Source organism: Elephantulus edwardii, unplaced genomic scaffold (genome assembly GCF_000299155.1).
Source record: "Elephantulus edwardii isolate Elephantulus edwardi_28Jun2011 unplaced genomic scaffold, EleEdw1.0 scaffold00361, whole genome shotgun sequence".
Lineage (NCBI taxonomy): Eukaryota > Metazoa > Chordata > Mammalia > Macroscelidea > Macroscelididae > Elephantulus > Elephantulus edwardii.
In genome coordinates this window covers 458,592-480,158 of record NW_006400111.1, presented here as the reverse complement: position 1 = coordinate 480,158, position 21,567 = coordinate 458,592, and the positions used below count along the sequence as shown (strand labels likewise).

The 21,567-nt window shown below is 43.8% G+C and overlaps 1 protein-coding gene across 2 annotated transcripts in view; it reads right to left on the bottom strand.

Annotated features, from left to right (window-relative positions):
• Window positions 1-21,567, bottom strand: part of PRKCB (protein kinase C, beta) — a 553,123-nt gene that overhangs the window by 135,051 nt on the left and 396,505 nt on the right. For both annotated transcript variants that reach the window (XM_006902042.1, XM_006902041.1), the window contains exons 8-9: window positions 20,901-20,997; window positions 14,874-15,020 (exon numbers count right to left, since the gene is read on the bottom strand). In XM_006902042.1, the coding sequence (XP_006902104.1) occupies window positions 14,874-15,020; window positions 20,901-20,997 (244 nt within the window). The remainder of the gene's footprint in view (window positions 1-14,873; window positions 15,021-20,900; window positions 20,998-21,567) is intronic.

Genomic DNA, 21,567 nt, shown 5'->3' with positions numbered 1-21,567 from the left:
TGCTGAGGGAGGGTCTGTGGGGACACTGGTGGGCGAAGCCAGAGACTCCTTTACCAAAAAGCACACGGGTGTCCTGTGAGGACCCACCAAACTTTTTTCAGGGACAAAAACAGATTTCATTTCTTCAGAAATCAGAAGAAAACAAAGAATTTAAACATAGGATACCAGAAAAAGATCTACCTATGGTTTACTGATTATGTAAAGGCATTTAATTATGTGGATCATAATAAATTTTGGATTCTATTGAGGAGAATCTTTCAATAGCTGCACTTGTTGCAGAAGATCAAGGGACGCAGCCTTCAGTATGAACTGCATCTCAATGTCAAGAAAACAAAGATTCTTACCACTGGACTGATAGGCATCATGTTAGATGGAGAAGATATTCAAACTATCAGCAAAATTTCATCTTATTTGGATACACAATTAAAACCTTTGTACTAGAAGTTAGGAAATAGACACATTGCACTGGGAAAATCTGCAGTAGGGACCTTTCCAAATTACTGAGGAGTAATGATGACAGTTTGAGGACTAAGGAATGTCTGATTCAGGCTGTGGTCTTTCCAATCACTTGCTATGCATCTGAGAACTGGACAGTGAATAAGGATGACAGAAGAAGAACTGATGCCTTTGAGCTATGATGTTGGAGAAGAGCACTGAGTATCTCATGGACAGCCAAGATAACAGATATATCTTGGAGAGGGTACAGCTGGAGGGTTTTTTGGAAGCAAAAATGATGAGGCTTTGCCTCACATATTTTGGGCATGTTGCCAGGAGGGGTTGTTCCTTGGAGAAGGCCATGATGCCTGGAAGGGTGGAGGGTCAACAGAGGAGAGGAAGACCCTTGACTAGGTGCACTGACACTGTGACTGCCTCAGCGGGCTCTAATGTGTCAGAGCGTGAAGGTGGCAGAGGATAGGACTGTGTTCAGATATATTGGTGACAGGGTCCCTATGAGTTGGTCTTGACTTGATGGCACCCAACAACAATAACAACATTGAAGCAAATGAGAATGCCAGTACAACTAATTATGTACATGTTGAGGAATTTGTACAAAGGCCAAGGGACAGTCATTTTGACAGAAGAAAGGAAAAATGCTTGGTTTAAAATCAGGAAAGGCTTGTTTCAAGGTTATATCCTTTTATACTGAACAAATAATCCAAGAAATTCGACTATATGAAGAAGAATGAAGAATGTGGCATGAAGATTGGAAGAAGAGTGATTAACTGTGTTATTAGCCTGTGTTATTCAGAAGACACAACCTTGTTTGCTGAAAGTGAAGGGGATCTGAAGCACTTACTGACTAAGATCTGTGGCTGCAAAGACCTCACAAGGTTCAAGACTGTAGAGGAGAAACACAGTGGGAAGAAGCTCTGTTAATAATGAACATTTGCACAAGGACAGGTGCCTGGAAACCACCAAGGCCAGGTCGTTTGTCTAATGGCAGAGATTTACAGGAAAAATAAGGCCAAGAAACTGTTCCACATGTAGATGGGAAAGTGGTTAACTTCCTGAGATATGATTGTGATCTTCAAGGTGACCACTCAGCAAAAGAGAGGATGATCCTCAATGAGGTGGACAGAAACAATGAGCGCAACGATGAACTTGAACATGGTGGAGGTTGTGAGCATAGCACAGGACAGAGCAAGGGTCAGATACATTGTCCAGCAGGTTACTAGGACTGTAGTCTATTTGGTGGCAACTAACAACAACAAGTGTTTAGACTAGAGGTGCTAGTGATACCTGTCAAGCATCCAAGCATTCGGGATCATACAGACTCAAAGGAAACCTAAACTGTTAAACGCCACAAACTTGGAGCCATTTATTTCAAGTTTCTGCAGCTCATTTTTCTCTCGTGTACAATGGAGAGATAGCAGCTACATCAGAGTTAAGCAAGTGCATGCAAAGCACTTACAATGGGAATCTGGGAAAGAGTACAAATTCAATTATCCTCCTCTCATGCCTGCCCTCCGCTGTCACAGACAAGCCATCAGGTCGTGTGCTCGGGACTGGAGAGTTATGAATAAGGAGAGCTTAGTTAACTTGGAAACTGTTGTTTTGACAAGTTGCAAAGAAGGGAGCCGCAGTGCTAATGGATACAGAATGGGTGGGAGGTAAAGAAGTGGGGGCAGCAAGTCTCAAAAGAGCATTTTGATTCACTGGGGAGGGTCAAGATCCCCCGGAAAGCTTTTTAAGGAAACAGGAAATGTTCCTGTGTCTGCTCTTAAGCGAGGAGAAGAACACGGTAACATCCTGAGGGTGGTGAGTTTATGTGACTAGGGAGGAACAATTCAGAAATGAATTCAGAAAATGGTTGCACGACATTAAGAATATAACCAATTGTCCCTGACTTGCACATGTAGAAATAATCAAACTGATGTGTTGAAACATTTGGAAATAATTGGGCTGGGTATTATTTTCAACAAGAACAAAAACAAAACATAAAGAAAGACAGACTAGAAAATGGTGGAGGGGGAGTGAAGCTCAGAGACTTTCTACAGCTTCTTGAAATGCACAAAAATAGAGTGAAACACTCTCCATTTTTAGAAAGATAAGATCATAGGGCAGCAATCAACATTCTTGGTATCAGCAGCTAGGAAATCAAAAGATGATATTGCATTGGGAAAGTCAGCTGTCAGGGACCTCTCTAGAGTACTGAAGAGCAACGATGTCAGTCTAGGGACTAAGGTGTGCCTGATCCAGGCAATGGTCTTCACAATTGCTTGCTATGCATCAGAGAGCTGGGCAATGACGAGGATGATGGAAAATTGATGCCTTTGAGCTGTGGTGTTGGAGAAGAGTATTGAATATAACATTGACTGCTGGGAGAACAAAAAGGTCCATCCTAAAGAAAGTGAAACCAAGCTGCTCCTTGGAGGCAAGAACTCTGAAGCTTCGTCTGACATATTCTGGGCATGTAGCAAGGAGGGACCAGTCCTTGGAGAAAAACATCATGCCTGGAATGGTGGAGGGACAGAGAAAGAGAGGAAGACTCTCTATGAGATGGATTGATACAGTGACTGGGGTAATAATGAAGGCAGGTGTGTCAGAGACAGTAAAGTTGGCACAGGATGGAGCAGGTTTCGGGGCTGTTGCATATAGGGTCCCTATAAGTTGCAAACGACTTGACAGAAGATAACAAGAACAACAAACCACATCAGCAGTATAGGGACAATATTCTTTTTCTTATAGTAAATCTGGTTGCTGTACATCACAGGTGACTAAATGGCACATAACATACTATGACAGGTTTGGAAGCAGGAGAGGCATCCACTTCCTAAATAACCTGCCTCCGGAAACTCTATGAATTTTGATAAATGAGATTATATATATATATATAAAAGAGGGAGGGGATTCAGGCCCTCTATTCATAGGGTCACTGTGAGTCGTGCTCAACTTGAAGGCAATCAATAACACCACCACCACAGTAAATGCACCTAGAACATACTAAAACAAACATACAATTAGCCTATTAAGCTTGTCATTTCATATACATTACAGTGCTAAGGATGACTCTAAGAAGGAAAAAAATAGCCACTTAAAGAAAAAAAATGTATGATAGCTTAAACTCAAGCTCACGGTCACGGAATCGGAACTGACTCAAAGTCAACCCCCTGGTGGATTTCTGAGGCTGTAAATCACACCGAGGAGACTGCCTGTCTTCCTCACGTGGAACAGCTCGTGGAGCTGAACCAGCAGAGAGGTTCAGCCTCTGGGTTAGCAGGGCATCCACAGACTACGCCACCAGAGCTCCTTGATGGTATAAAAGAGAGATTTCTAGAACCATGCTATAAAAAAACAAGCAAAAAGTGCACATGCATACACACACATCCAGTAACACCAGTATATGAATGACTAACATTAGGGAAACATCGTCTATGTTAGGTGGCTCTGGTAACCTAGTGGTAAGAAGCTGCGCTGCAATCCCGAAGACACACAGTTCGAGGCCACCAGCTGCTCCGCGGGAGAAGGCTGCATCATTTCTTCTCATGTGATTAACACGTTGCCGCACACTTTTAAATTGACGGCCGTGCTTAGAAACACTTTTTTTTTATTACTGAATAATTAACTAAGAAATGCATTAGTACACTTCGTACGAATGCTGTTTCTTTTTTTATTAATTAAAATGTGCAGGACGGCTACAGCCATCATTTGCAGCAACGTGTAAAGTGCCTCTGAAAACCCAAAGGGTCAGCTATGAGTGGGCTCTGACTCTGTAGTACTCAACAACCACAGTCTACTCTGTTATCAGTTCTGTCATATTATCTGAATTGTGAGCTTCAGTAATTGACACCACCATGTGGGAGAATGATACATAATTGTGACATTTCTAGAGGGATGTTTGTGGGAGGAGTCACACTGGCTGACCCTCAATGCCTTGGAGATCTCCATGTGTCTACTGTCATCAATCTCTTGAGCATTATTAGTATTCGAGGGCCGGAAGAGCCAAGCACTAGAGAAGCAGGCTCAAAGTCCCTGCCCCCAGGCCCCGCTTTTGGTTTTATATCACTTTAGTTCAGACAGAGCAGCAGAACTGGATGGAACTTTTGAACGATCCATGTAATACTTGGCACTCTGTTTCTAAGGATTTCCCAATTTTTCTTCATTTCATTTTGTAAGTTACTGACTTCTTCCTACGTGCTTTATTTTTAGCTTATGCTGTGTTTCAAGGGAGGCAGCACTCACACCTGGCAATTTCTATGATTTGAACACAAAATGTCACTGCAGAGAGGAGTTTGAAGTTTTGGGGTTTTTTTTTGTTGTTGTTGTTTGTTTGTTTGCTTTTAACTTGGGATAAGGGATAAGTTGGGATATCTAAAGGGAAAAGTCAGAAGATCTTCTGAGTCATCATAAAACCAGATTCAAGCAGTTGAGCTCAGACCAATAACTGTCCACCAGTCTCCTTTGCACTGCGGATGGCCATGGATCCAAGTTCTCTCTAACAGAGTGTGGGTGGTGACAGGTACCGCTTCCAAACCAAGATTCTGAAGAAGCAGCTTGTGCCACCTCCATATTCTTTCCCTCTCCACCCCCTGAATATAGACAAAAACAAGGACCCTGGGGACTAATGGAGCCATTGAAGACTGAGGGCTGGACAATAACCGAGGATAACAGGAGAAGGATCAAGGCCCCTGATTTGTGGGTCTGGAGAAGAGGACTGGACTGCCAGGAGAACAAAGAGGTCTGTCCTGGAAAGGGTGAACCAGGCTACTTCCTGAAGGGAAGGATTTTGAAGCTCTGTCTGACACATTTTGGGCACATGGCCAGGAGTGACAACTCCTTGGCGAGGGACATCACACTTGGAAGGATGGAGGGACAGAACAAGAGAGGAAGAGCCTGGATGAGATGGATTGACTCAGTGATTTGACTAGAGAAATGGGATTAGGTCTGTTGGAGATGATGTGATTGGCAGGATAGGGCAGGATTCGGAGCTAATGTGCATAGGATCGCTATGAGTCACGGGCAACTCGAAAGCAAATAACAGTAACAACAACAACATAAGACAAAGAGACATAGGCCCTTTTGTCATCATGTGGAGAGAACGGATGGAACTAAAAATATCCATTCTGGGTAGTTACATGAGTGAAAAATCAAAGCTCTACTATGTCTGAGCCAGTGGACATTTGGGGGCCTATTTGTTACAGCTCTGGTGGCTTAGTGGTAAGGAACTGTGCTACCAATGCACAGATCCACTGTTTGAATCTCTTAGTTGCTCCAGGGAAGAAAGATGGACAATCTCTTCCCATGCAACTTGTTGCCTCTGACGACCCTCTGGAGGGTCAGCTATGGGTTGGTTCTGACACCATGGTGCACAACAACAACAACAAAAACAACTTTGATTACAGCACTTGAATCCATCCTAGCCATTCAAAAGTCTGACGCCTTGACTCCCAGACAGCTGGACCAAGCCTAGCACAGATGTGGTGCAGGAAGAAGGACCCAAATTCTGAGATAGTTCACGTACCTCCTTCTCATCACCTAGTTAGCTCTACTCATCCTTCAGCTTAATACCCTGAAAGCCACTTTCTCCAGGCAGCCTTCCCTGACTTCAGCTGGGCAAACTCCATTCCCATATACTTCCAGAGCACACAATTACTGTGACCTACTTTTATGTGTGTTATTGAGAAGTGATTTTGTTATTGTTATGTCTGTTCCCTACCTGGTTTTGACAGAGTGATAAATATCTGTATGTAAATTTGGTAATAAATATTGATAATGATGGTAGAAACAAGCTGAAGGCACAAGACCTGTCCTCTTGAACTGACACAGAGACGAAAAAATTCCCTAGAGATGGTACCTTCATTTCAGACTTCTAGCCTCATAAACTAGGGGTGGCATGGGAATACATATCTATTTGTGACATTTATGTCATTTTTGTTATTATTATTATATCTTGCACTACAATCCCAAAGACAGGTTTCCAGAGGCAGTTAATGCAACAGGAGGAGATTGCCCATCCTTCTCCCATGGAGCAGCTGGTGGCCTCGAACCATGTGCCTTCCAGATTGCAGCACAGTTTCTTAGCAGCACTAAATAATTAAGGAAGAGTTTGGCATTGAACCTAACCAGACAAAGAGGGGAAGAAGAAATGGAAAGATCTCAGAATCGCCTCTGCCTTCCTTTCCACTCCCAGGCTACAATGAAAGCTAGATGTGGCCCATTCATCTGGCAGTGAGAGTCTCAGATTCCTCTTCTGAGGGTGGATTAAACTGCTATAACATATAGACCCACCAAATGTCCACTGACTCAAATAGACAAGGTATCACTTTTGAGCATTCTGGTTAGAGACATAAGAGACTGCCAACAGAACAAAAAAATCTGCCTTGGAAAAAGTGCAAGCAGAATGCTTCTTAGAGTCAAGGATGGTGAAACTTCATCTACACAGTTGGGGCCCATTGTCCTAATGCCTGGAGAAGGACATAACACTTGGAGGAGAAGAATCTGTGAAAGAGAGGAAGATTCTCAAGGAAATGGAGTAACACGGTGCTTGGAACTTGGGGTTGAGCATGGTGGAGATTATGAGGATGGGGCAGGATAAGACACGGTTTAAATCGCGGTTTACTCATGGTGTGAACAGAATCTGTAGTTAACTTGACATCACATAATAACAACAAGAATAACAATAACCCTGAAATAAAACCCAAAGGTTACCTTTCAGTTAAATAACAAGCTATACTCAGCTTACAAAATTAAATACCATCTTTGATACAGTACCAAACTCCTTTAAAAAGCTTCTACATGGGAGTAAACAGCCAACATATACCCTAGAATAAAAGGGTAAAGGCGAGAGAGGACAGGGAAATATAAAAACCAGAAAGGAAATAATGAGAATGATACCATGTGAAAAAACGTAGTCAATCTCTTGAATTACACATAAAGTATTAAATGAAACCTCATTTGCTATATGTTAAACTATTCAAATCTCTTGAAAGGGTCTTGAAATTCAGTGGGATATACTCGAGATCATGCACTTTTATGCACTTGTTTTCATTTTCTTCAGCGTCAGTAGGAGAAACTGATGACTTGTTCTGAAGTCAGACCCTGGCCTTATTCTGACTGTGGTTATTACGCTTCCCCACCATCTCTTTCCACAGATTAGTTGATTTGATTCCTGCATCTCTTATGAGGCAAGGTCCACGTGTATGTTGTTCCAAGTACTGATCCTTCTGAACAACATACCTCAAATACATGAGAAGAAATTTCACCATCCTTGCCTCCAAAGAGCACTCTGGTTGCATTTTCTCCAGGACAGAGTTGTTTGTTCTTTTGGCAATCCATGGAATAACCCGTACTCTTCTCCAGCACCACACCTCAAAGGAATGAAATTCTTCTTTCATTTTTATTCACTGTCCAACTTTCAGATGCATAGCAAGTAAATGAAAAGACCATGACTTGAATCAGGTGCACCTTACTCTAAATTGACACAATTTTGCTCCCTAACATTTTGTAGGGGTCCTTACCACATATTTCCAAGGCAACATGTTTTTTTCATTTCCTGATTGCTGGTATTATGTCCAAGCAAGATGAAATCACTGACAACTTCAATCTTTCCTCCATCTATCATGATGTTTTCTATTGATTTTTGTATTCTTAATGGGAAAATCTGCAGTTAGGGACTTTTCCAAATTATTGAGGAGTAATGATGTCAGTTTGAGGACTACGGTGCATCTGATTCAGGAGAGTCTTTCTGATTACTAGCTATAGAACTGAGACCTGGACAATGAATAAGGATGACAGAAAAAGAAATGATGCCTTTGAGCTGCAGTGTTGGAGAAGAGCACTGAACATCCCATGGACGGCCAAGAGAACGAACAGATATATCTTGGAGATGGTGCAGCCGGAGTGCTCTTTGGAGGCAAGAATGATGAGGTTTTGCCTCACATACTTTTGCTAGGAGAGGCTATTTCTTGGAGAGGGCCATGATGTTGGGAAGGGTGGAGGGTCAGCAAAGAAGATCCTCAACCAGGCGGATTGACACAGTGACTGCTGCAAAGGGCTCTTGTGTGTCATCCAGGGTCTTCCTCTCTTGTGCTGTCCCTCCAGCATCCCAAGCATGATGTCCCTCTCCAAGGCCTGGTTCCTCCTTTCAATATGCTTGAAATGTTCAGAGTCCTTGCCTCCAAGGAGCAGCCTGTTTTCACTCTCTCCAGAATGAACCTGTATGTTCTCCTAGCAGCCCGCGGTATATTCAATACCCTTCTCTAGCACCACAGCTCAAAGGCATCAATTATCCTTCTAACATTCCCATCTAAGGAGACCATACAATTATGTGATTCAAAATGGCCAATATACTGGTCCATTTTTAACTCATTCGGGCCTAACATATTGATCTTTATGTGTTACATTTTATCTTTGACCACTTGAAATTTTCCTAGATTCATATTTCACTCCAAGTTCAGATTATTAATGGATTGTTGCAAGTCAGACCTGTGAAAACCCATTCATGTCATTAAGGCGGACTCTACTTTGCGGAGGAAGCTCTTAATTATATTTTCAGTACCTTCTAACCGAAGGCGTCATCTTCCTGAACTGTATCATACAATGTCCCACTACTATTGCTAAGGTTTCTAATGGTCCATTTTCAGAGGTGGTAGCCAGTCGTATTGTCCATCTTACTCTGGAACCTTAGCTGAAACCTAAGGTCCACTATGAGTGAGCCTGCTGATACATGAAATACTGGTGACACAGCTTCCAGCAACAGAGCCGCCACAGTACCACCACGCGACAGACATAAATACCATAACAAAGAGCTGCATTTATATTGTATATATTCCCTGTTAAATACCTGCTGCTCTGACTTTAGAAAATGCACTGTAGCATCAGTGAAGACAGTACCTATATGCCTAATTTATACAATACAGAGCCTAATTATCACTCCCAAAAATTAAACTCTGGAAAAGTGTAGCACCTGACAAAGCTAGAATCAACGCTTAAGAGCTCATAGAAACTGGAAATAATAAATGAACAGTGCATCTGAGTGCCTTGTGATAAAATAAAATTTTATCAATAAAATTTATTTTGTGATAAAATGAAAAGAAGGGGTAGTTAGACTTGCCTAGAAATCTTGCTTAGAATCTGATAAAATTCCCCCCCTAGGTAATATTCTCATACTCGAGCTAATGCTCCAAATTGTTCTTTTTGTTTTTTTGTTGTTAGTTTGTTTTTTATTTTATTATTTTTTTTATTTTCTTTTTACGGGGCCTACTCATTTGGAATGCAACGTCCTTTGCACCATTTCTCCTCTGTTTAATTTTCAGATGTTGGAGCAAAGTGCTTGAGCCACCCCTAGTTACACCACGAATCTTGACAGTGCCTGAAAGTGTGTTTTTTCTGGGCCAGATCTGAGGGGAGCTGGAGGGAGGAGGTGTAAAGAGATCTGCCTCAAAGGCTTTTCTCTTTCATCTCCAGAGTGAGCATGACCATCAACAGTGTTATATTCTCCTTCTGGGGGTTAAGGGGTGTATGTTGATATATGTCTAACAAGAAGGCAACATGCAAATATAAAGTCACATTAATTTAAAATTACAGTTGGCAAAACTAGACTTGCAAAGGATTTCTATATTTTGTAAAGGATCATAGAGGGGTTTGGTACCCTATTTTGCTTTTATGACATGCTGCTGTTTTCATCTATGATTGATTTGATGCCATATCCCTAGTCTGGGACAGAGCTCTCAATTATTATAACTATTTCCATGGAAACATATGATCTATTATCTCTCATTTGCTCACTGATCCGCTGTGACTCATTCCCCAACTACTCCACCTATCTCTGCCCCAGTCCTTTCAATAAGACTCTCTGGACTTTCCATTCCCTGATCAAAAATCTCTCCGACATATACTGTTAGGTAATCAAAAAGGTACAGACCCAAGTGCACAGTATGCCAAGGGTTAGAGGCAAGGAAGGATGAGAATAAAACTGTGGATCTGTTCATTTTACACGAGCAAAAAGAAACTGGGGTGGGGGGGGCAAATGACATTTTAAAAATGGTTCACATTTGGAGGACAGGAGCAGTGAGGAGACAAAGAACAATGCGAACCTGGGTGGGATTGAGATTTTCAATGTTTACTCTTCCTGTTGTTGTTGTTGTGTGCTGTTGAATTGGAACCAACTCATAGCTTACCCTCCAGAGGGCTCCCAGAGGCAGCTGAATCACACAGCAGAAGACTGCCTATGCTTTTCCTGTGGAGCAGCTGGTGGATTCGAACCATGTGCCTTTGGGACTGCAGTGCAGTTTCTTACCAATGTTTATTTTTTTGGTATAATTTTGATTTATGAGCCATGTGCATTCATTGCTTATTAATGAAAGATGATAGAGAATTTAGATTTCCATTCATTCATTGCTGCACATTTTCCTCCTTGCCCACTCCTCTCCCTCACCCAGTTTGCTTTTCTCTGTGAGAAGAAAAAAAAATTCTTTCATTTTTATACAATCCCCCTCGTCTCCACCAGTCCACTTTACTATGCAGCTCTTTTTCTGGACTCTTGTCATGCAACTAATACCTAATCATATGTCCCTTTTAAACAGTTCTTTGCCTCATCTGTTTCAATGCAGTTCTTATTATTTATCCCCTTTTTTCTTAGTTTCCCCCCAAACCCAATGTCAGTCCTGTTCTATAATAGTGGCATTATGCAGTATTTGCCTTTTTGTGACTGAGATACTTGACTCAGCATAATGTCCTCCAGGTCACCCATTTTGAATAATATTTCACAAGTTCCTTGTTTTTCAAAGCTGCATAGTATGTGTGAACATACCACAGTTTCTCTATCCATCTGTTTGTTGATGGGCATTTGGGTTTTTTCCAACTCTTTGCTATTATGAACAAAGCAGCAATAACCAAAAGTGTGCATGATAATTTAATTTTTAAAAGCATCTCAACAGCCTCAGTTGATTAGAATATAATTGAGGCCACTTTCTTCATGGTCATCATGGAAATGGTTTCACCATTGAAATCTAAATGCCCTTATTTTTGCTTATAATTTTAAATGCCTTGACTTGACTTGGCCAATACATTTTTCAAACTTAAGCTCTGGAGCCTTTCTTCCCCATTCAAGCAGGGACCTTCTTCCTGCCTGGCCTTCTTTCCCAACCCAGTCAAGACATCATTTTCATTCATTTATTCAACATACTTTACTGAGCATGTCTTACAGGCAGGTTCTGCAGATCTACAAGGAACATTTCCTTTTCCAGAATCCCTGACTCTTCTGTGACCACAACCTTGTAGTTCTCCAATCTTGCCGGTCTCCTCTTAGCACAAGTCCACCATCTGCTTCTCCTCATCCACACTCAGAGCTCCTGGCAAAAGTCAGACGACGATATGGACCATAACAATTGCCAACTGCTTGTTACCTGACCTTATATACAACTGGGCTGCTCCTCAATCTTACTGGGTATTCTTACTCCCTGTTCTTACTCCAGGCTGCTGTCATTGCTGTTTGCTATAAGCTGGAACTGACTCATAGCTGACCCTCCAGTGGGTTTTCAGGGGCGGTTAAACACATGGGGGGAGATTGTCCATCCTTCTCCCATGGAGCAGCTGGTGGATTCAAACTATGTTACTTCAGAAAATAACTGAACTGAACTAACTGCAGTACAGCTTCTTACCACTAAGTAAAAAGTCTCTATTCCGAGGTTCTTCAAATCTTGTGTACCACCTCGAATCCTTTATTCCATTTTAGCAGATGATCATGCCACTAGGAATTGCCATTTAGTCAATTCTGAGTCACAGTGACCCTGGAGGACAAAATAGACCTGGCCCACAGAGTTTCCAAGGTTGTATGTGGAAGCAGACTGTTGCATCTTTCTCCCTACAGTGGCTGGCGAGTTTGAACCACCGACCTTGTGGTTAACAGTGGAGCACTTAACCATTTACACAGAGAAACATCCATGCATTTAATGTAGGCTCTGAATGAATTCAATCCATAGGCCCTGGAAATAGTGTTAAATGTAGCAGAGAAGGTCCCCACTTTTGTGGAGCTTCGTTACTGGAGGAAGAGAAGGGACAAACCAATAAAGATATAATTCTAAGTGGCATAGCACTGGTCTGTGCATTGCTGTACAGAGGTAACTCATGGTTGCTGAACACTGTGACACTGATGCATCAAATGTGATAACGGTTACCCATGGTGGACAGTGTTTGGTGGAGCTCCCAGATTAAAACAAGCTTGGACACAGGAGTGGCGTCCACTTCCGTAATAGCGTGCCTCCGGAAACTCTATGAACTTGGAGAAAAGATGAAGGTTCTACAAGTGTTCAGGTCTTTTGTTCACAGGGTCGCTAGGAGTCGCCTATGACTCAACGGCACTTAACAGTAACAACAATCATCTAGTGATGTATACTGAGGGAGAAAAACATAGTGGGGGTGGGGGAAAGGAACTGGCTACTTCAAGGGGGTGGTCAACAAAGGCCCCTAAGGAGGGAACATTAATGTTGAGATATGAATTATAAGAGTTAACTTTCCATGCAAAGGCCAAACGGTGCGTGCAACATCACATAATCTGTAAGGATAGAAGGAGCTTTGTGTATTTTAGAAACCTCCATGAGCTGCCATTGTGGCCAGAGAGCAGTGATGGGTGAGGAGAGAGTGATGAAAGAAGAAGAGCAGAGGACAAGGCCTAGACTACTGAGGGCTTGGTGAACCTCGGAAGCAGTAAAACAAATTTTTAAAAAGTTTCTAATTGTAATTGAAAGATTTTAAACAAGAGCACCTTGAGCTAATGGTGGTGGTGTTGCTTACTGCCATTGAGTTGAGCACGACTCCTAGCGACCCTATGAACAAAAGGCCTGCAGCCTTTCTTAGCTATCGCCACTTTATCAAAGTTCCTAGAATTTCCAGAGGCATGCTGTGGATGAAGCGGATGCCACTCCTGCTTCCAATGTCCACATGCTATATTGAAAGTCAGTTAATTAGAGGTAACAAGCGGAGAAACAGGGAAACCAATCAGGAACTTATACAGTGAACCAGGCGAGAGTATAGTTTAGACCAGGATTAGGTTAGTGAAGAGGGGGAGATGAAGTGAACTCATGAGGTCATTTGCTAGGATCTGTTTGGATAGACTGATTGTTCACGGCTGCAGTGAGAGTTGGGGGACGGTGAAGGAAAGCAGGGAACTCAAGGATAAGCCCAAGTTCGGGGCTTATACTACAAGGGATGGTTAAAAAAAAGGGGGTGGGTGTTTGTTGTTGGTTTTTTTTTTGTGCACCTGAATTTGTGGTATGAGATGTGTACTTGGTAACTTCGTGGTACACAGAGGGATTTAAAAGACACGAAACAACACTAAACAAGTCGGGAAGAGAATTTTAGCTTCAGTAAAACGGCGTCTCTGGATATCTATAAAAACATCCAGAGTCACTATCTGGTCCCAGAGCCATCCTTCAACTGAGCTGCTGTTTGAAAGGAATCATTTCCATTCTCAGCTGCCAGAGTGATCTTTTTCAAGAGGCAAATCCAATTGTGTCATTTGGCCATTTAAAATCCTTCAATGGTTCCCCAACGCAACTTTGAATAAAACCCAAACTCCTCATCATAGCCCTAAAAGGTTTGCGTGATCAGGCCCCTCAAAAAAAACCCCTCAAACTCACCCCTATTGGGTCACCTGTAGCATTTCTGCACTGAGTCACTGAGGCTATAAATTTTTTTTTAATTTCCATTCATTCATTGTTGCACTCTTATCCCTGCCCACCCCTCCCCCCAATTCACTTTTCTCTTTGAAAAGTAAAAGAAAAAATTATTCCATTATTATTTAATCCCTTCCCCCAAGTCCACTCCGCTATGCTACCTTAGTTCTGGACTCCTGTAATAACAATAGTATCTAGTCATATATCCCTTTTAAACAGTCTCTCCCTCATCTATTTGCATGCAGTATAAGTCTTCATGAAAGACTGCCCAGCTTTCTCCCAAGGAGCTGCTGGTAGATTCAAACCCCTGGAGAGGCACAGCTTTTTGGCTACCAGCACAACACGCTACACATTGTGCCACAAAACCTGTCTGTCTAGCTGTAATGACCCACAACTTCCAGTGCACATGATATTTCAGCTCTAACACCTTTGGGTGGCGCTTAGAATGCACCAAACCTGTCCCTCTCGGGGCCTTTCCATTTGCTATTCCCTCTGCCTGAAACATCCTTTCCTAGCTTCTGAACACATGGCTGTCTCAAGCTCAGCCTTCAAGTCTCAGCTGACAGGTTACTTCTGCCACAGTCTGACCGAGTCCCGTCTCCATTTATCTGTAACACAGCACTTGTCACAAATGATCGCTCTGCTTTTCACTACCCCACCCATCCACCCACCCCAGAATGCCAATCTCATGTGATCAGAAAAAGTGTCTGCTCGCCAGTCTGCCTCCCCAAGCGGGTGCAGCCCCAAGTTACACGGTACCTTGCCAAAGCTGCCTTTCCCCAACACCATCAGGAAGTTGAAATCAGTCAGTTTCATCCGGTCCCTGTTGCCATTGTTGTCAAACTTGGATATGGTGTTAGTCGTCTTCTCTTCTGGAGCCTTGGTCCCCTGGCCGATCTTGGCCCTCTGGAGGGGGAAGCACACAGGAAACACGTTTAGGGCTTGAGGGTTCAACTGTGGGATGAAACGTATACACACTGCACATACAGTTATGGTGCCTCATGTCCTCATCTCAGCGAGAAGCGTCTTGGTCACTCTACCTTCTCAAAATCCTCTTTGGAAACCCCGTCTGTCTCCCATCCATCCCATATCTCCTCCACCACCAGGAATTGTCCATTTTCCTTCCTAACAACCTCTAGGTCATCCCTTCCCTTCCCTCTCTACCCATATACCTGGTGTCATCTCACCTGGATGACTCACTCTGACTCCCTCCACACAGGGTACCATGTTGAGCCAGGGAAAGCTTCTAACCCTTCTACACTCAGCCAAGGCACCTCCTGCTTCAAACACTCCTGTTGCACCCCATTATTTTTAGAAGAAATAGCTGAGTACTGGCCCAGTACCACGTGGCACTGTCTGCTTCTCCAAAGCCTGATATCTTGGATCATTCTTCCCTGCATCCCAGCCTCACTCTTCATTCAATGATCCCACCATCCCCAACCTCAGGGCCTCTGTACCACCTGCTGCTACCATCCTGATGGCTGTCCTCGCCACATTCTTTAATTTCATTTCACTTTCTTCACTTCCTTAAGGAAACTTTCTTGGACCCACTCTATCTATTGGGGTCCTTCCTCTTTGATCTCTTCATTCATTTTCTCTCCTTTTACACTGGAGATGAACTGTCTGCTCCCTCCCTCTAAATGGACTAACTGGCAAAGCCAGGGAGCTGATCTCCATCGATACAGTTTTTCTGACAACGAGCACACAAATGCAAACCCAAACCCAAACTCCCTGCCCTCAAGCTGATACTGACCCAGGGCAACGCACCACTGGGTTTGTGAGGCTGTATATCTTTAGGGAAGGAGACGTCCCGTCTTTATTCCAAGAAACGGCTGGCAGATTGGACCTGTCAATCTTCCCGTGAAGAGCCCATTATTCACCATGTCACCAGGACTCTGACAATGAGCATCATTCCTGTTTAAGCATTTGTTGAACAAATGGAACGAATGTTAACACCTCCATCAAGGAGGCGGGAGCCACAGCTGTGAGGCACAGGCTGGTGACTGGGAATAGGGACAAATGGTCCTGGAGTTTACACAGGAAGAAACCCAGCGAGGAGAAGAGCTGAGGCCGCCAGAACTCTGCCACTGAACTGGCTCTTTAGCAATGAGAAGCATATGGAGTGAAATACTAGGCATCTGACTTGGACATGGACAAGCTGTGTGACGCGAATAAGTCAGCTGGACAGTGTTCCTCCGCCCAAACATCCCCCCATGTGAACAGGTGTCTCTGCTCCCTCCCTGACTTCACCTCCTTCCTTGTAATCTTATTCACTACGCTTCAGCCTCACCTGTTCCTTAAAGGTAAGAAATCCACCCCTGGCTGGCCCTCTGCACTTGCAAGGTCTCACGGACTCTTGATCCACAGTGTCCTTGCCTTTTGTAAGAGCCCCGTTCCCAGACCACCCTATCAAATGCTTTGTTACTGTTGTGTACCACTGAAAACATGGTTTTGACGACACTAATTTCATCCCATAACATGCAGGGCTTAGCCCACGTTCTAGTTAATACCTGTCACCCTACCCTACAAACAGTTCTAAAAGGTACTCCCCGGAGCAAGTTTTGACCCTCATTTATCCAACAGGGGACATGATGATTATACACTCACCCAGTTCAACCACAATTAAATTGGAACTGACTCATAGCTGACCCTCCAGTGGCTTTTCAGGGGTCGTAAATAGCACAGGGGAAGATGTTTGTCCATCTTTCTCCCTCGGAGCCACTGGCAGATGTGAATCCCCAGAAAGGACGCACCTTTTGGTTTAGACTACATTATCAAAGCTCCCATTAAGATGATGGCAACGATGGTAAGAATAACAAGACTGATGCCGAGTGTTTGACTGTTTATGACACGCCAATTGCTAAATGCAGACCTCAGCGAATCTTCACCATGCTCACTTTATAGATGCCAGCAGAGCAAGGAATAGGCCGCCAGAGTGCCTGGAGACGATACCAGAACCTGACATTTACGTCTATAAGGATTAAATGAAACAAGCTAATATCTAGAAAGCAATTGTTGTTGTTGTTGTTAAGTGCCGTTGAGCCGTAGGCGACTCATAATGACCCTATGAAGGAGAGTCCTCCACGCTTGGGTGCCTTTCATCCTCTCTCCAGGTTCCCAGAGTTTCCAGAGGCAAGCTATTATGGAAGTGGAAGCCACTCCTCCTTCCAGTGAAGCAATTAAAATAGTAAATAAAAAAAAAATCCTCAAACTCATTGCTGTCGAGTCAGAACTGACTCACAGCTAACCCTACAGTGGGGCTTCTGAGACTGTAAATCACACAGGAGGAATTTCTCCCGCAGAGCTGGCAGTGGATTCAAATCGGAAAATAATACTGTTATGAACCATGGAGCCAGAACCCACTGCTAGCTGGCCCTCCAGCAGGTTTTCAGAGGCAGTAAATCACATGGGAGGAGACTGCCTATCTTTCTCCCTCAGAGCAGCTGGTGGATTCGAACCATCTGACTTTGAGGTTTTTGTGCAACTACTTACCACTAAGCCACCAGAGCCCCCTGGAACATACAGCATATAATAACTAGCTTGTTAAGAAAAGAAACTCCAAGTTTGTCAGAAAACTTACTCTGACTTTTCTAAAAAGGAGTCTTGTTGTGTTTTTTTTGCCCCCACTCACCTCGCAAGCCCACAGCCCGAAGGGAAGGCCCCAGGTGAAGCCAGCACCAAGGTTCTGACACGTAACCATGCAGGGTAACTGCACCCAGCTCACCCTCCCAGGAAATTCTATTACTCAACTCAAGCAGCTCAATTTTACCTTCACTCAAATTTCTCCAGATAAGAGGCTTGAAAGTAATTTCTGAGTCATTCCCAGTGCTAATTGGTTATTGCACAGAGATTACACTTCTCCTATTCAAGGTCAACTAGAATTTCTCAGTGAAGTTAAGGACAATGTTGGGCCTGTTGGAAACACTTTTTTCTAATCAACCACTACAGCATGCAGTGATTATAATTCGGGTATAAACAAGCATGTGCCCACTTTTCACTAGGCATATAGGTGTACGTTTTGGTGCATGGAGATAAAAGAATTCTTTATTCCAAGCCAATGACTGCCAGACAAATGCTCTATTCGTGTAAGTGTTTTCTGATGTCCTAATGTGCCACCCCAGCTGCCCTAAGACAGAAGAAAATGTTTTGTAAAGCTGAGACACCACTTTATATAAGAAAACACTAGCTGTCAGTTTTCATCCATAATGTTGTTGTTGTTGTTATGTGCTGTCAAGCTGCCTGCAACTCATAGAGACCCTATGTACAACAGCCCTAAAAATCTGCCCTATCCTGTGCCAATCTCACCATCTGCGACACATCCACCCCCATTACCCCAGTCACTGAATCAATCCATCTCATCAAGGGTCTTCCTCTCCTGCGCTGTCCATCCACCATCCCAAGCATGACGTCCCTCGTACGTTTATAAACACAGCACCAAAAGGACACCACGTCATCAGGGAGATTCAGAAAGAGATGGGATGTGTCCTTTGGAAGGGCTGCCCTTCTGTTCTAATTTCTTTTTATCAAGCAGCATCCAGGTTTTGGTTCTACCGGATGGAGACCAGCAAGTTACTGAGACCTCGGCCTTTGTGCAGTAAGGGGATGGGCCTCTATACGTGAGTTCTCAAGAGAATGCTGATAAATTCAAGGCCAATGTGGCCAATCCACTTATTCTCAGGAAGGGGGACCTTTCTGGATCAGAGCCCTCCCCTGCTCCAGGCTGTCTGGAGGACACCAGCTGGGAACCAGGGCCCTGGGAATACCCAAGGGATTCTTGTCAATCTATTGTTATGCACCATCAAGTTGCAATGGACTCACTGCTGACCCTCCAGTGGGTTTTCAGAGGTTATAAATTGCACAGGAAGAGATTGTTCGCCTTCCTTCTGTGGAGTAGCTAGCGGATTTGAACTGTGTACCTTTGGGTTGGCAACACAACTTCTCTGTCACTAAGCCACCAGAGCTCCTGAACCAAGGAGCTAAATGGATAAATGCCCAAATCCTTGAGAAAGCAAACTTGGCCCTGCTCTCCGGCCTCTCACCTCCTCCTCCATGATTCCGTCAAATTCATTCCTTAGCAGTGGTATCACTAGGACTGGTGTCATTCATCATGTCACATCCCCACCCCTGCCCCTATGCACGGCCAAGCCTGGGTCCATCCTTTCTGACTGCAGCTCCTCATCGGTCAGGATGGAAGCCATCTTCTCAGCCTGCCCACGCCCTGACTGGCAGGTGACTGGCTCTCAGGGGGCAGAGAGATGCGTTCACGCACTGGAAAATGGGTCATGCTAACCTTAGAGATGTCACTGTACACTGGCATCATTTTGGTTTTCCCCACTCTGACATGTGTGGGGATGCCATTCACACCCCTCTCACCTATGCAGCAACACCACGATTCACTGGTTCCCTCTGGTAGACCCATTCTGGCCACCTTACACGTCCACATCGTTGCTGCAAAATTCCCCAGCACTGGCTAGCTGCACAGACTGTTCTCTGAAGGGTGAATCCTCTCTCCCTCTTGGCCTCACTCCCAGGCTTGTTTTCTCAAAGCTGCCTTCCCTTGTCCACTCAGGAAAGGTCACAGAAAATTCCAATTACAGGCCATCACCAGCCACAGGCAAGATCCATTCCCAACTGTGCCTTTAAAGAATTTGTAGGTAAGTCAGACAGATGCACACAGGCCTTATTTAGTCTGACTTGGGTGCAAGAAAAGGTGTGAAGCCTTTCTGGTGATTTAAAAGCTGCAAGTGCAACAAGTGAAGGTGACTGAGAGAAGAATTTGTTTCCAGTAGGGGTGGGTTCTATTGGTTCAAAGGGAGAGCAAATTTACATAACACTGAAGGGCGAGTGGAAGTCATCTTTCTGTCTGTAGCAGGGCCTGCCTGCCTGAGTATGCTCTCAAAGAGGACCACTCTCAGAGCATTTCACATGGGCTCGCTTTTTGTTTTGTTTTATTTGCTTGTGTGATTGTGTGATGAATAACAACAATAATCTATTTCATCTCAGCTGTGTTATTTTATGCATGTTTCAGAGTTAACAGACCATAATTGCTCATCTAGAGTCTATGATTTCCCACTAGATTCAGCATATTGAGTTTGTGTGAACAAAATAATGCGGGTTTCTTGGTTGGTTTTTTCTTTTTCTTTCTAAAACTACTTTAAAATCATTTGTCATGAAAAACACTCAAACCTATCTTCCCCAAAACAATTTCTGTGCAGAACTGGGCTGCGCACAGCACACCTGCTAATTTTAATCACTGAAGTAGTGTTTATCTGTTCACACAGCAGCTCATTTGAGGTAGACGGAGAGCCAGCCATACAGCCCAGGGCCAGAGACAAACGTCTGTTCATGTGATAGAATTCTCCCCCACCCATGGGGTATTTCAGAGTGTCACCAGTGCAATCAATCCGTTTGTTAACAGTCTAGCGTCATTCTGCTGACGAATTCAAACACAGATTCGACTCATCAGTCAACCTGGCTGGAGCAGCCTCCAAAATCCATCGCTAACCTGTCTGCCTTTTCTGTGTTGCCCCATCATTGCAGTCCAGCCTCCGAAATGACCAGGAGGTGAAGGAACGCTGACATCACGGAGGACAGGGACTGAGGGATGTCACAGGGCAGGTAACACTTCATGGAGGTGGGGAGGGCTGGAAGGATGAACAAGGAATTTTCGGAGAACAAAAGGCACAGTGTCGTGAAGAGCTGTGTCACAAGTCCCACCACAAACAGGAAAGGAACATCACCACAGCCTCAGGTGGCCCCCAGGAATGCAGCTAGAAAGGACCTCACCTCAAATTTCTGCCGCAGTTCCTCGTTGCCCTCGCTTCCTTCTGGTGGCACGGGCACGTTGAAGTACTCGCCCTCTTCTTGACTCAGCAGCTTGAACCTGAAAGGAGGCAAGGAACACATCCAGTGACTCTCTGCTGGGTATTATTTTGCTGAGGAGGGTAAGGGTGAAGAACTCAAATCCATTGCCATCAAGGCCATTTCAATGCATGGTGACCACACAGGCTGCAGCAAAACAGCCCACGGGGTTTCCAAAGCTATGATCTTTACAGAAGCCGACTGCCACATCATCTTCCCTTGGGGACGCTGAGATATGCAAAAGAATGACCTTTTGGTTAGTGACCCAATGCCTTAAAAACAGCATCACCCAGCTTCTTAGAGTGATTAGATTTAGATTTTTAAAAGCTCTACCTTAAACGAAATAGTTAATAATTTTTTTTTTTTTTAAATTTGTCCATTAGTTTTGGTAATCAAGTACACCATACAGTCCATTGATTTTTTTTTTTAAATGTAGTATTTATTCTGTGCTCTTGGACTATAAAGGTCTCTCTTTAAAAAAAAAATTAAATATAGGAAAGCTCTGGTGGCCTAGTGGTAAGGAGCTGCAACTACAATCCCAGAGGCACACAGTTTGAATCCACTAGATGCTCTGCCGGGGTAGGAGGGACAA